We start from the raw sequence: 16,483 nt of genomic DNA, 5'->3' as shown, positions 1-16,483 counted from the left end.
TAACAGAGCAAATTATATATAGACACACACACACACAGAGGGGGAGGGGGGGCGCCACTCAATGGCTCATCTTATCTCTTCTTTGATCACTAAGACTAATATTCTTTTAAAAAAAATATATATATATATATATATATATATATATATATATATATATATATATATATATATATATATATATGCGTTGACCACCACCCTCCCACATTCTAGAACTGGATTTTCATGGAGCCTTTGCACAAGGAAATTTGATAGATGAATCTTTCAACAACATTAATAGTAGCACACAAATCATGCCCATGATATAAAGATAATATAATTCAGACTCTGCACAGCTCAAGGAATTATATCCCAATAAAAACTTGCCTGTAACAATTTTGTTCTTTTTTAAAAAAAAGAAACTTCAACCCCCACCCCAAAGCAATTATAACCGACTTGTAAACAATTGTTTGAGAACAAAACCCTACCTGAAAACCTCGACAATACCCAGACCACAAAATCACAACCCTCAACATGCAAACATGACCCAAAGTTTGACCAAAAGCTAGCAGAATCAAACTGCAGAATGCATAGACCCCAAACCATTCGTCACCCATAAACCAGGTCCAACAAATTTCAAGAGCATGAGAAAATTGTCAAAATGGACGAGACATGTGGTTGACACCCAACTTCATCATACCGCCAAGGGAATGAGAAAACAAACAATCAACCCTCAAGTTGAGGGATCGGGCTTCTCCTCTTTCTTATCTTCACAGGTCTTAGTTTCCTCTTCCTTGGCTGCAGTTGGTGACTCTTCGACAGCTTTCTCCTCAGTTTTCTTCTCTTCAACACTCAACTTATCCAAAGCATCCGCAGCAGCAGTTGCATCCTTGTTTTCCTCGTTGCTCTTTTGGGATTCAGCAACTTCTTGAAACATTTCCATAAAGGTTTTGCAATCTGAGGAAAAACCCAATATTAGTAATCAATAGGAGGAAGAATGTTTGTATGATGCATGTGTTTAGAATTCACATGTACAAAAAAAAAACAACCATCCATCATGCTAGTGTAAAAGTCAAGACAATTAGATGGAGGCCCACAATTAATTGAACCAAGGGTTCTATCAATATAAATCCACACAGCCCACTTCTCCGACAACATTTTGCAGAGGTCTTGACTCAAACTCAAGTTCCACTAAATGAAAAAGACATTTCCATACGACACTAAATAAAATTCCAGGTTTTTCTTAAAGAAAAGAATGGTTTCTCTGCAAAAACAAAAACAGTTTTAAGAAAATTAAGGTTATTCAACGATGTCACTGTTGAAATTGAGGTTCTTATTTTCTATTTTTCAGGTATCCAATCCAATGGATCTTCTGTGGATACAGTAGACAATTCATTCTATCACAAGATATTGAAACTAATAAAAAACAGCATATTTCATATAGTGCATACAATGGGGCACAAATGATCAGCTTAGCGAGTTCCAACTTTGCAAATCCCACACCTTATTCATTGTCTATTTAAAACTAATTGATAGAGACAACAACCATCTCCAAATTTCTTTCTTACTTCACCACATTACAATTTACAACATTTAACTACCTACTCAAAACAGAGTCGAAGACTCTTTTACATCTTTACCATCTTACGCATTATGCATTAGTACTCATAAAACTTCACCTAAGTTGAAAGAAAATCAGCAGAAAGCATCTACTCATAACCAGTTACATAAGAAACAAGTCCTAACCATCTGCATGTGTGCACAGAAGCTACCCTAACTTGAAACCAAAAAAGCAAAAGACATACAATTGAAACCAAGTTATGTTTAGAACGGAGTTGCATAATGATGCAGCACAAAATTATCACCACAAAGCCTTTAGCTTATACTAACCAGCCACAAAGGCAGTTGTTACTACTACTAAATCACACCTATATCAATTATACAGTCAAACAAACAAGGATTATCAAACAAAATAGTTCACATGCTCACTAAATTTTTTTTAAAAAAAATCAAAATTCCTCTCATGCATTCACAGTTCAGACCCCACCACGATCAACCATGCTAGCAAACACACATGGTAACATATGGAGTCAACCATGCAACATTTACAGCAAAGAAACCATTCAAACATTATCACAGTCAGATAACCCATAAAATGACATAAAATGTTTCCAATCAAACTAGATAAGAAGTTATCGACAAAACATATACTAATAATGACTCACTTTCAACAGATGCAAAACGAATACAGAACAACTCATCCTTCAATTCACCATCAGCGAAATCCGTTGCGTGCCACACACACGACTTCTCATTCCCTGCGTGCTCCTGCACTGACATAGCCGGCAGCACTACAAAAACACAAACACAATATATTCAAAACCCTAAAAAAATCACAGAAAAAAAAGGAAAGGAAAAGAAGCGAAAACAAACCGAGATGATTAGCGCAGATCTTGAGAGTCTTAGATTGTCTCATAACAAGACGAACTTTTCCAGACTCTTTATGTTTCAAAAACTTAACGGTACCAGCACCTCTCTCTTTCCACTGATTCCCGTCCTTATCGAATCTATAAAGCTTCGATTTCCTTCAATTTTTTTAAATAAAAAAGAGAAGAGAAAATTCAGTTTCAATAAAGAAAACCCTAAAATAGGTTAAGAAAATTGAAGAGATTGAATTTATATTCTTACAGATCGAGAATCGTATCTTCATCTTCTTCACCAGTAGAGACGGCGACTTCTTCGAGTTTGACGATCGGAGCGACCTGAGCACCAGTGTCTTCGTCATCTCCGGCTGGGGCTTCCTCGTCTTCTCTGTGCTGGTGTTCCGGCTCTGTGCTTGCCATTAGATTTGATGTTTTTTGGTTGGAGAGGAGAAAAGTGCGTGTCTGTAAGTTTTAGTGTTAGAGATCCAGTCAGATGGGGGGGTTTTGGGGCTATGATAAGCTAGCTAGGTAAAGGAGGTTTATATATGGTGGGGATGGCGAATTATGAGAGAGAGAGAGAGAGAGAGAGGGTGTGTGATTTTGTGACTGCTGCTGTGCTGTGCCGTGCTGGGGTAAAAATAAAATGAGGCCCGGATGCACTACAAGCGTAGGGTAGAAGAGTTAAAAAATAGTTGAGGACGGATTTTTTTCCTGATTTGAATTTGATTCTCGTGTGTTTGTTATTGTATGTTGGGAGTGTTTTTAAAAATTTAAAATATTTTTATTTTAAATTATTTTTTTTTTGATATTTTTATATATATATTGATGTTAAAAATAATTTTTTAAAATAAAAAATATTATTTTAATATGTTTTGAAATAAAAAATACTTTGAAAAGAAACTGCTATAACACTCCCAGACATACATGATTGTTTTTTATTTTAATTTTTTTTTAATAATTTTTAAATTATTTTGATATAATAATATCAAAAATAATTTTTTAAAAATAAAAAATAATTTTTTTTATACATTTAAAAAATAATTATAATCACATTCCTAAATAGCTATTATTCAGTAATGCACGGGGTTAAAATTTGTTGTCTATACTGGTTTATCCATCATAGTATTATAATCACTGTCTTACACTTCGAGACAATACTTTTTTATTTATTTATTTATGAAAATCTGAAGACGATAAAATAAGAAGTAAAATCATTTACAGCTTGAGTCAACACGTCAGAAATGTCTGTCCTTCACAGGTTTGTGGAAATATAAATTTTAGAACAATTTATTTTTATATCAAGAAAGGTGTCTTTACATGACAACTTACAAAAATTATTGTTATATCATTGGGTTTATTTTGACATTACCTGCTAATAGAATATTTGTAGTTCAATTAAAAATTAGAGATTAAAGCCACTTGGAGGTGTTTCTCACGACGAAGAACAGAGTATATTATTAATTGAGTTTTACTCAAAAGGTCCGATTTCCGTTTAACATAATAAAAACATATTAGGCTGTGCTTTCTCATCAAGCAGGGTAAAGCCGTCTCTGTACACATCCAAATGATGCGCCGCAATTTCTTTCAAACAACTCGCCGTCATCATAATAAAGCAGCCCCAGGATGTTCGTCACTGAACAACACAGCCACGAGAAAACCCTAAACTAGCAAGTGCCGGTTCGATGACTGCTGGATAGAAATTGCAACCGCTTCCTACAAGAGGTTAGGTTAGTGATTCGAGCAGCAGTGGCAGGAGCTGTTTCCAAGTTCAAGACTTGACGATGGAAATTCTAACACCGTAAATTCAAGAATATTGTTCAGCTCAAACTCAAAGCACTGCCATATCAAGAGTAAGAAAATTGCTTTGCAACATGCATCCAAGCCCACCAATATTTTCAAGAGTATAAATTGAACTGTTGTACATGAATGAAATATGGTGATTACAAAATTTAAAAAACCCTAATATGAATCCAAGAACCGTGCAGGCGACAATTAACAAAACCAAAATGTTATTACTACAATAAAACTAAAACTATACACGTGCCACAACCACAACAAATTTCATAACCCAATCTCTGTAGAAAACATGTTCATGGCCGAGACTTCACTGGGGAAAACTTGCTGCATGACAACCAATTCTGAGAGATAAAAAGTTACAGAAAATGCAATGGCAGGGACCGGTTTCATTCCTCCCGGAAGTATATAGCCATCAAAAGAACTGAATTAACCTTCAATAACAGACAAGCAATTCTAGATAATCTAATTTCAGAGGTAGATGTCCAAATCAGTAGGGGGCCATGGACGGCATGCCATAAGGTGGCATTGGAGGCATTCCCATTCCACCCATTGGAGGTGGTGCAAAACCTCCACCCATTCCAGGCATAGGTGGCGCAGGCAAAGCAAGGGGCAGCAATTGTGCATACATATTCTGCAGAAAAAAGAACCGAAAAAAGTCGAATGAGTTTAAACTAAGTATCCATAATAATACAACTGCGTAGACTTCATTATAAATGGGCATTGTTAATCACATTTCTTCTAGAAAAGCAGTTGGAGGCGTTAAATTTGGAAAAAATATTAATAAGGTCTTTTCATTGCTAAACCAGAAAAAAACTGAAATATTATAATTTCATTGATCAGCAACTTCATATATAACAATATGGAAAAAATCAGTAGATTGAAAGGAGAAGAGCTTTCAAGACACTAATTATTTTCATGCATATATTCATTGAAAGCTTGGGAACAAGTTCAGAAAAGTTTTGCGAGGAAGACAACAAAAATACAAGGAAAAGAATTTTTTACTGGTAAATTAAGTATTTATGTTAAGAGCATTAAGATGCCCATACCTGCTGAGCAACCATGTCCTTCTCCTCTTTCTCTTTAGCCTTCACCTCACTAAGAGCCTCAAGTTTTTCCTTGATGAGTTCATCTACTTTGCTTGTGTACTCACGGATGAACTTGGAAACAGAGAAGAAAAACAAAATCAGAAGTTGAGGAAAATGGAAGACAAATAAGTATCAACAGTCAAGAACAAAGAAGAAGACAAACAAAAAGGCTACCTGCAAGAGATATGGGAACGCAAAATCAATCATGTTGTTCATCCAAGCCAGCTCAAGAGCAACATCTGGTCGGATCATATCATAACAAACAAAGAGGCAAGCTGCAAAGCACTCTTTCTTTCCCTGCATCAGCATTTAACAAGATCATCAGCGCAGTTCTCATTTGTGACTCCCAATATGACAAAGCGCATCCAGCACAATATATTTTCTTTCTTTCTTTTTTCGAGGGGGGAGGGGAGGGTTGGTCTTTATCTTTTCTGAAAGAGGACTGCATTATAGAAGAAAACAATTACAGTGGTCCAAAATCAATATCATCCAATGGCTTAATCCTTGAGAAAATGATTTGAAGAAATATCAAAGGCAATCTTGTTTTAGCAATTATCTGAATGGATTAAACAATGAGAAAAGTGCAGTTGAAAAATAGCTGGGATTGTGAAGAGGGATGGAGGATTGCACAGGGACTTCAAGATAGAAAGCTCTTGTCAAGCACTAAAGGTGTGTGCTGCATTGCCACACACACAACATGGGGAGAGAAGAACTAGATAAAACAAACCTGCTCAATGAAATAGACAAGCAACTCCTCAGAAAGTTCCCTTTCACCAGACTGTGAACAAGTTTCCATACAATCTTTGTAAAGATTGTCTTTCTTTGACAAAGCAATTGACTGCTTCCACCTTCCAGCTTTCTTGTATATGTAAGCAGCAACACGTCTCATCTCCAGAAGCTCGTGTTTCTCAATCTGCACAAACGCATTATTAGGGCTTGTAAATAAAAAAATCAACCTTTAGGACTTTCAGTTATCTATTGAAATTTAAACTAACCTTCTGTGCAAGACCTATCTGGTCAAAATTATCATGCAACTCAATAGATTCACGAAGTCTGTCATAGTCCTCCTCCTCAATGTAAATTCCATTCAGTGCTTCATTTACAGCAGAGACATTGTTGCTCTGAACTGCAACCATGTATGGCTTAACAAGGCGGAGCTGACCAGCCTGAAACTCAGAATTGCAGATGTGAATAAAATATATTACAGACAGAACTCTTCCTAGTCACTAACTTTCCAAGAGAAGTGGGAGCAACAACAAAAGATACAATAAATGTTAACATGTACCTTTCGCATTATGTCCACCACTCTAGTATGGTCAACACGAAGAGCAATCACATTAAGAAGATCATTGATTAGGTCTGGATGCTCTTGCAAGTAAAAGTGCACAGCCTTGTAGTAGAGCTCAACATTTGCAACTTTTACTACAACATCTTTGAATTGCATGTGGTCCCAAGCTTCTGGAGAGTGGTTCATTATAGTGGTAGCAGCATTGTCAAATTCATCATATTGGATGTATAAATAAGTCAGTTCCTTCCAGTGCTGTTGTTCATCACAAGCCCGTATAACCTTGGGGATGTTGAGACGAGTTGAGAACAATTTGATGTGCTCCATAAGCTTCTCAGGGCGGTATCTCGCATATAAAACTCCCAACTCAGTGAAGATGCCCATATGCGCACGTTCCAAACCAAGCCCACTTTCCATTAGAGAGATGAGCTCACTGAAGCATCCTCTGTTCTGGTAATACTCACTGACCTCTTCCAAATCATCAACCTATAATGATAGAATAAACACAAATCAGAATTTAAGACCACTTGAATACTTTCCATTTATGCACAGAAATTCATTTTCTACCATTAGCTATGTTACTTGCTAAAGATAAGGATTTAAGGAAAAAAACCAGCAGAAAAGGGCCAAGGCCTGTATAAGGTTATAGCAAGTTACGCTCACAACATTAAAAAGTCAGACTGAAAGAAAGGGTTCAAACAATAACCACCTGTATGATGATGTTGAGACCACATATCTGAGCCAAGCGGAATTCCTCAGCATCAACACAAGCAAAGCAGACTTCTTTCCATGTTTTCGAGCTGTTTGCTTTTCGAGCTGCATCAACAGCACTTTGGAACTCGTTTAGCTTAACATGTGTAACAGCTAACTTCGCCCAGTTACTAATAAATCTAAATATAATCTTTGCTGCCTCGTACAGGGCTTCATCATATAAGCGATCTCCAACATTTTGGAGATTAGCGACATTAGGCATGAGAATGAACTCTTCAATTTCACCCAGTTGATCAATTTTAGCATATGCATAAATGAGTTCACTATCCACCTTGGGCTCCTTGGACTTTTGCCTCACCATTAGAAGGTACCTCACCAAGTCATGATATACATCTGCATCCTCGGCAGCCTTTATGACTTCCAAAAATTGAGTAGCATCGTCTGCACGGATAAATGACTCAATTGCTTCACTCACTAGTCCCTCTCGCAGTTGGGCCTTGGCCACTTGGCTCCAGACAGCTTCTTCTTCCACCCGGAATGCAAACTCCACAGCTCGATCAATGCTGCGAATATTATCCAGCAGGACATTGACAGCTGAAAAATTCAGATTGAACTTCTTGAAAATGGCAAACGCCTCTTCATACAATTGAGCTTCCACAGCAACCTCCCCAATTGCAGGACCATCAAAGTTGTCTAGCCTATTAATGTAATCCATAACTCTTGATGGATCAGCCTTGATGGCAGTCAAGATGAGCAGGTTTTGCAGATTGAAATTTCCACTGAAAGCAGAATTTTGGAGAACAATCTTTTCAAGAAGTTCGATCAGTTCATGTGGAAGATCAGCTGTCATGAAAGCTTTAACAGTTGCTGAAACTTGATCAGGACTCTTGCTTTCAGGCAAAGCAGTCGATACAACCTGATCAATCAGCTGCCGTCTATACTCATTATCAGGACTAAGGACTTTCTCCCAGAGATCACCATCCATCCGTTCTACAACATATCTGAATAAAACCATTGGGCAATCAACAGAAAGAAACATATCTAAGCACATAGTGAGTCATAACCACTTGCTGATGAACAATGTGCATACCTGGCCTGCAGTTTGAACAATGAATTCTTGTTTGTGACATTGATTAGTTCATCATCACACTGTCCTCTTCGGTAGGCAACAACAGCAAGGGTGGGATCCCGCTTCTCACAATATTTACCAACAACACGTGAATCGTAATATGGGTTGGTGGTAAGAAAATGCTCTGGATTGTCGCCACTGTCGATAATGATTTTACCAAGAGCATTGTGAACATGCACATCCTGGCTTCCCTCACTGACTAGATGCTCCAAGAACTGAGTGAGCAAGCGGAGACGATTCCTGCAAGGAAAAAAGTAAGTGAAGCTGCAAAAGACAGATGATTGAACATTACATTTTGAAAAAACAACAAACCTTTTCTCACACTCCTCCACTAAGGGCTCAACTGGCAGAAGAGAACGAACTGAAAGAATAAGGCCTTTAATGAAATCTTCAGCACATTCATCATCAAGAAGTTGTCCTACAACTAAAGGAGCATTTCCTGGATTGACCTGTCAAACATAAGAACAAGGGGAAAATGAAAAATGGGACTGTATTGCCACTTAAGAATGATTTTAGCAATTAAAAAACATGAAAAATGTTCCATCACACAAAAATCTCAAACTTAACATTTGAAGTAAACCTAAGAATAAAATTTACCTTTTGAACATAACCCTCAATATAGCGAAGCATATTGTTTACGTACAGGTAATGGGTAAGGTCCGGGACAAATCCAAAACGATCACAAACATTGATCAATGGACGTGCATCTGGAAGTTTGGCTTCCATTAAAAAGTTCTTTGTCTTTTCAGGATCATAGAAGTTAGATTCACGCGTCACACGTTCTACCTCCTTAATCTGCCCAGTTTTCGCAGCCGCTTCAATGTACTTGAAGTGGATTTCAGGATCCTCACTGCCCAGAAAGCAAAGAGATTTGTTGCAGCATACATTTTAACAGCCAAAATTATTGTATTTTGGATAAGAGAATCCACATTGTCAAAAAAGGAGTACCTGGAGCTCAAATATGAACCCAAAAAGAAATACAGTCCTTCATACGACTTAAACTGCTCAAAGAGCTTTATGCATGCATCCACACCCAATTGCTCACAGTATTCTTTGGCAGTCTGCATACAGAGATGTCTATGAGACCTAATAGAAAAGGTTGTATTTGTGATTGCTGCTAAAAGGATACTTTACCTGCACAATAATCTGAAGGTTGCCCCTCAGGTTGACTAGAAGAAGATCTTTCATACATTCAAGAGCCCATTCTCGAGAAAGAGTGCCAAAGAACTCAACAAGAGCCTGAAAAGAAGTAACATAAACATTTAGAGATAATGTTACATTCGCTTGGGACAAACTTTTTTATGCATTGTGAGCAAACCTGAGGCTCAATAACATGTGTGTTCACAATAACACGTTTTATATCAGGCAACTCGGTATAGTGCTGCATTATATGTAAAATATCGTTAGTTCAAGAAATAGTGAAATTCCAAAACAAAAGGTTTTACATAAGGATTGAGAAGGCATTTTACCTGAAGCGCTCGAATATACAACCCAGCTTTTTCACAGAGTTGGCCAATCCGTGGGCGATCATAATGACTAAACATACCATTGGCTAATATAGCATCTGCAACATTTGGAAATGTCACAAGATTGATCTCCAAAACCTGTAGAAATTAACATGAAGATTGTTAAGCAATGACCATCAATAGTGAATTCAACTATACAAAATACCTTTTTAAAAAAAGTATTAACCTTAGTTTGAAGGAATCCATGCTCAGGCAAATTTGGCTTCAGAACATCCAACAAAAATGCTGTTGCCTCACGGATCAAATTCCTCTGAAAAACAACAACAGCAATAAAAGGAAAAATAAAATATCATGTGGACAGAAGGAACATTTCTGTGCATAATTGAATTATTTTGTGCTAAAAAATAATAATGCAGTAGAACCTGAAGGAATAGATCAGTTATTGTGTTGTAATCGACTGGGCAACCTCCCTCCATTTGAGACATCATTAGAGCAAAATTAACAGCAGCCTGGCATCCAGAAAGTTGAAACGAAGGTGAATGCCAACAAAACTCAAAACAAAATAAAGGAAGCTTCAGCCATTACATTTTGGTTGACACATTGTGTATACAAAACAGTGTGTGTGTGTGTGTGTGTGTGTGTGTGTGTGTGTGTGTGTGTGACTAAAACATTTGAGAAAATGAGAGTCCACATACCTGAGGGTCTGTCCGCAATATTGTTTGGAGAAGGAACAAATAATCAGGATTATAGCCAACCTATACCAGTGAAATAAAATATAAGTTGTCAGCACCCAAAACATAACTAACAGCTATAGCTAAAAATAATTTATTCATGGTATTAATTAAGTTGGAATTTGGCAGCATAGATCAAAAGATTTTAATGACAGAGCATGAGTACTTTACCTGCTTTGAGTATATAAGAATCTTGTCAAACTCCCTCCTCTCAGCAAATGCTGCAACAACTTTTGGAGTTGCCCTAGCTTTGATATATATCTTCAATGCAAGGTCATTATCAACTGTCTGCAATGGAAACATGTTTATAATATCAGAAAGATGAAAGAAATTATACACACTAACTACATAGACAAAGCAGAAAATGATATCCATGTCAAATTAAATATATCCAAGTTGTTTACATAAATAAAAAATAAAATAAAATAACCAAACCACTGCCCGGGATGAATACCATATTTATCGGTATTGATACCAGAATAAATTTTTGGACCCAAGAGAGGTCTCTCAATGACATCTCAGTAGAGTCAGGTCAGGTAAAAACATGGTGCACGGAAAGTCCAAAGAATAAATGATAAAATAGCCTTTTTTTTGCTATTAATAGAAGAACCCAAACATTACCAGCAATAATAAATATAACTGACCTTCACAAGATCTCCAAGCTCTTCAGTGCATTCAAGCTTGTCCTCTGCCAACCAATTCTCCAGAAGATTTTTCTTATTCTGATTTACAACAAGGCGTGATAATTCCAATGACTCGAAAGCATTGAGTTTTCCTCTAGTCAACAGAGTTCCAAAGTACTGCAGCAATGGTGGTGTTTGCCCAGCTTGCACCGGAACACTCTGTGGCACATGAACCAAATAAGAAATTCATGACCTTTGGATTACAGTATCTTCATAGATAAAGAACCAAAGAAACAAGAAAGGATAAACTTTGCACTAAAAAAACCTGAAATTTAGCAACAGTGTCAGGAGTGCGCAGGATTCCTTGTGGAGATTCTGCCGCAAGTTCTGCAGCCTCCTTATACTTTGCCTGAGAAAATAACTCCTGAAACCTCTGGACAACCTGAAAGAGAAAACCAATGGGAGATGTTCATGATAGAAACTAGAAACACACCATACATGCACACAGACATAGATCAATTCAAGCATACATGGTAAAATTTTGAGTCAACCCGTGATACTTCTCAGAGAAAACTGAAATAAAATAAAATAATGCAAACTTTAAGAAAGCGTCATAAAATTAACTTTCATGGAAAATTCAAAAGGTGGGAAGTTTTTCTAGCATATTCAAGTTTTACCTGCATTGACACAGGATACATCATGTTGCACAAAGTTATTTATTGGAGGTAAGATAATCCAACTCTTAAATAACAAATATCATTTTTCTCCAGATTCATGTCATGAAACATTTCAATAAGTAGTTTTTTTTTTTCCGGTGCATAGAGAAAGCAAAAAATGATGAAAGATACATTATATCATAGGAACACAAGAACATTAAGTAAACAATAAGTACGATTAATTCCAACGCTCAGCAAAGTTAACGAATGAAAACAAGCAAATAATGTGTTTACCAGATTTTCAGCACCAGGAAGATTTCCTCTTTTTGCAAGATTAACAGCAAGTTCAAGATTGTTTAACTGCCAAACCACCAAAAAATGATATAAGATTGATGGCCCTCTTCCGTATAATAAAACATGACAGAAAAGGAGAGAATCCAGCAAGCAAACCTGGCCACTAACGAAAGGCACAAGTGTTGCTTCATTTACAGTGGCAAGCAAAACCTGTCCTCTCCTATTGACTGCATAGAAGCCACCTACTGAAGAAGCATCAGTCGTCAAAAATATAGGATCTGGACTGATTCGGTTTCTATAAACCGCGCTAGCAGTCTCTAGGTCATAAACAAATAGAAGTCCTTGCTTTGTGATCACATATATTAAGCCATACTTTTGGGATATCTGTCACAAAATAAGAGTTAATAAATTTTAGCTTGTGGTGAACCTATTAGAAACACTGCCAGTCTAGATAAAAAAATAAGCTATGATTTACCTGCATTGACACAGGAAAATCATCAGCGAAGTCTGGTGGAAAGAACAGGTCTGCTTGCTTCTTAGTAAATGATGGTTTGCCTAATAGACAATAGCACAATCAGTATCCAAAAGATTTCACCGGAAGCCAATATGGAAAGTTATAGCAACATGCTTTTAGTTTCACCAAGAACAAAAACTTGCTTTGGGACAGCATAAAAGCAAACAAATGAAACCAAGACACAATTACACTTCATATGATGTACATATGAAATATGAATTTCAGAGAAAAGTAAATGACCTGGCACAGCACCAAGTTCAATAACATGCAACTTTGATGTTAGTTGTCCAGCATTAAATGACCTTGATGCAAAAGAGATAAGGATTGAAGCATTATCATTTCCTGCAACCTGGAAAGGCATCAAACAAGCACATTTAAAATACAATACCAGGAGGAACACAGAAAAGATTAGAATCCACAAAATGAAAAAAAAATGAGAGTAACATCACACTTTAAATGCCGCAAATGACGCTGCATGTGCTTCAAGAGCCTGACTACGCTGCTGATCCACAGAGAAAAGCTGCATATTCCCTTTGACCAATTGTGGCCTCTGCAACAAATATTAGGATATTAATCAACGCTGTAAAAAACTCCGGAATAATTTTAAATACCCACAATCATCAAGGCAGGTACAATACCAATCATTTAAGGAATAAATGTTTCACAGCTAAAGAGCCGATATTTATGTTTTAAAAATGACTGAGAAGACAAAATATGCCATCTTACATAATAACTGAAAAACTTGATAAGACAAGAAATATGGGAAAAGCAAAAGCAAATAATGATTGATTACTGTACTTGAACAGATTAAAGGCTCACAAGTCATACTCTAAATAACATTCTTACCTATCTACAGTTACAGATAAAGGAAGGAAAATCACCATAAATAACCACAACATTTTGCTAGACCAACAAATTTGGAATAACCACAATGCTTTGACAAACCACCAAATTTAGAACTAATACAAACCATGGTCCAAATGACTTCTTACATTATAGACAACATTCAGACACAATGAAACTACAGCAAAGGAAACTGCTACAAAAACAAGTGCACACAATATTGTCTATTTGGGCATCTATTTACAGAGTCATTGTTTGACAGTTCTGAAAATTAAGTCCTCATAATTAACTTCCACAATCAACCACTCTATTGTGCAAAAACATATGCTCTTTTGATTTCCCACCGAGAAACATGCAGACTCGCATATCCTACACTACAGGGAAAACAATATTCAATGTCATGGACAAGGAAAAATTTAACCAAGGATGTTCTCAAGATAAGATAAGTTACATGTAACAGTGCATTATTCTGAGTAGTATCAATTGATTGAAAAATTACACTTCTGGCAACTCCTAGTCTCAAGTAATGCATGAAGCAACTAAATCTTTCAATTGTAGAAGAATTGTTCGAAAAACATACACTTCATTCCTAAAGAGCACCCAATACACCAGGAGGATACCAAGTTTTTCATACAAGTTATTAAAAGAGAGCAGACCAAACAACATAAAAGGAAATAAACAAGTCAAGAGCCCAAAATATTATTGGCCCGGGTCCAAAAGAGACTCTGCATCAGAAGCATTGAATTTTATCATAAAAAACAAAAGCAAGAGTACAGTAACTTAGCAAATCAAAACATACAAAGAAAGCATGTATAGCACCTAACAGCCATTTCACTTACTAAAAATTTAACTTATAAATTCTTAAAACATAGCAAAAATGGAGCCACTAGTATGACCAATGTGTCATGAATACAGGAAGAAATTTCTATATGTAAATAATAGAAGACCACAAATGACACACCTCTGGAGGACCTTGAGCAATTCCAATGAGGACCAACCACTTCTCTGAAGGATCACATCTATAGTTGATTATCTGATTACCTTGCAGATTAGCTGTCCTATCAAACATCTTCACAGGCTCCGAATCACCTGCAAGAAGACAGAATCATCAACAATGAGGCGGTGGAAAAGGAAACAATATCTTAAAAAAATGAAAGATACAGAATGCTTGCCTTCAATTGACCAGTGATAAACAGAAGTCTGTGTTACCAAGGCCAGCATGTTAGCACTACTCCACTTCCAAAACACAACCTATAGCGCAAACCAACAATGAATAATATAATTTAGGCTGGCATTCTAAATAAAATAATTTAGACTGGCATTCTAAAACTAAAGAACAAAATCGAATCAAAACTCGATATATAGTAACCTGCTCAGGCATTTGATGTGATTTCACTTTCGCTTTCATTTCGATATTAAATATCTGTAAATGATCCTGAGTAGTTCCCGGGAGTTGAGCTTCCAATAAAAAAACAGCAGATCCATTAACCATTAGACAAAGATTAAGACCATAATTATTGCCATTAATAACAGATGACAACTATACTTCTCCATTATTCACTACAGAATATGTAAATCAATTTAAATAAATGAAAAATGATGGCATTATAAGTTATAAGAGTACCTTTGAGAGCGAGAATTCGGGAATTAGGATTCATCAAGGCGGAATCGGCCGTGATAGGCCTTCTCAGAGGCTGCGCAGGCATGCTCATATCGACAATAACCACACTGTTCTGCGGCGCCGTTTCTCTTATGCAGATGTACTTCTCTGATTCCATCGTCACATGGGTGAAATTTATGAACTGTGGATTGATCCCGAGGCTTGGCAACTACAATTCAACAACAAATCAAACAAAACCAGAATAAGAACGAAGAATTTTATAAAAAGAAATCACGAGATCTAGGGAGAAAATGTTGATAGTATTACCGTTAAAGCCTCTTTCATGGTGATTGGGGCATTGGCAGCAGCCATGGTGCCCTGGATCAGGGGTTTCGATTTCAGAAGCCCGAGGGGGAGGCGAGAGAGGGTGTTCGTTGGTAGATCGAGTAGAGGAAGAGAAAATGGGTCTGTGTTCCTTAATGATTCGACGAGCTAAAATGGGATGCAGGTGGGTTGTACCTTAATAACGTACATCTCCGCTGTACCAGATAGATATTTGTCTTGGGCTGTTTTAAGACGGCCTTGAGTTAGTAGCGAAAACCAGTCTGTCTTGGGAAGATTGAGGCCCAGTGGGCCTAGAATGGAGGGAATTTGACGGTTCGATGGAGTTAAAGCCGAAACAGAGATATTTTGTGATGAATGGATTTTTGTTTTTTTCTCCTCCATTCAGCAAGGTAACTCGCTAATTGTGATTCCATCAAGGTTGTGTCCGTTGACAGGATTTTTTGGGCCTTCTTTAATTGGATTGTTTAAATTTTGAAAAGCCCATATCTTAAAGAACATTGTTTTGCAAAAATAGTTTCATTTTTTCTCTAAAATATTCTCCATAAAACAAATTTTACAAGAAACATTCGATGGTGACAGGATGACCATACATCATGGTAACAAAGCGCCTATGCTCACGTCAATGGTGGCGGTAGTGTTAATGGGGAAGAGGTGGTGGCGGTAGCGTTGACAAAGCGATAGTAACGGTGAATCTCATCGTGTTGACGAATTGATGGGCAATGATCGAAGAAATGGTCATGAAGAGATTGTAATTGTCTTATATTGTGTGTGGTATGCGGTAGCTGTTATGGTTGTGATTTGAAAAAAATTATTTTATAAAAAGTATTTTTAATTGAGGTTAGTTTGAAAAAATAGGTGTTTGGTTAAAACTGTGGTTGGAATTGAGGTTAAACAAAAAGTAATTTAATGTGTTTAGTTAAGAATACTTTTGAAATTGAGGTTATAAAATAATTTAAAAAATTATATATTAACATTGATGATTTTTAATTTAAATGTTATAGATTT

General features: G+C 36.6%; 2 protein-coding genes across 2 annotated transcripts; both read right to left on the bottom strand.

Annotated features, from left to right (window-relative positions):
- Nucleotides 1-277: 277 nt before the first annotated feature.
- LOC7496786 (ran-binding protein 1 homolog a) lies at nt 278-3,057 on the bottom strand. Its single transcript, XM_002298451.3, has 4 exons — nt 2,665-3,057; nt 2,410-2,561; nt 2,202-2,327; nt 278-933 (listed from the first exon to the last, which is right to left on the bottom strand). Exons 1-4 carry the CDS (start codon nt 2,817-2,819, stop codon nt 710-712), a joined length of 657 nt encoding a protein of 218 aa, XP_002298487.1. The 5' UTR covers nt 2,820-3,057; the 3' UTR covers nt 278-709.
- A 1,214-nt stretch (nt 3,058-4,271) lies between these two features.
- On the bottom strand, nt 4,272-15,629 carry LOC7487811 (clathrin heavy chain 1). The gene is made up of 30 exons (XM_024593776.2): nt 15,461-15,629; nt 15,158-15,362; nt 14,903-14,991; nt 14,706-14,784; nt 14,495-14,622; nt 13,142-13,240; nt 12,931-13,039; nt 12,652-12,731; nt 12,333-12,560; nt 12,177-12,242; nt 11,552-11,668; nt 11,248-11,445; nt 10,775-10,891; nt 10,568-10,627; nt 10,295-10,381; nt 10,099-10,182; nt 9,876-10,010; nt 9,725-9,787; nt 9,541-9,645; nt 9,355-9,467; nt 9,004-9,256; nt 8,719-8,855; nt 8,368-8,646; nt 7,276-8,278; nt 6,567-7,052; nt 6,277-6,447; nt 6,009-6,194; nt 5,456-5,578; nt 5,243-5,353; nt 4,272-4,827 (listed from the first exon to the last, which is right to left on the bottom strand). Exons 1-30 carry the CDS (start codon nt 15,503-15,505, stop codon nt 4,684-4,686), a joined length of 5,100 nt encoding a protein of 1,699 aa, XP_024449544.1. The 5' UTR covers nt 15,506-15,629; the 3' UTR covers nt 4,272-4,683.
- Nucleotides 15,630-16,483: the final 854 nt, after the last annotated feature.

Source organism: Populus trichocarpa, chromosome 1 (assembly GCF_000002775.5).
Source record: "Populus trichocarpa isolate Nisqually-1 chromosome 1, P.trichocarpa_v4.1, whole genome shotgun sequence".
Classification (NCBI taxonomy): Eukaryota; Viridiplantae; Streptophyta; class Magnoliopsida; order Malpighiales; family Salicaceae; genus Populus; species Populus trichocarpa.
The sequence above is the reverse complement of the archived record's forward strand: the minus strand, read 5'-3'. Positions and strand labels throughout refer to the sequence as shown.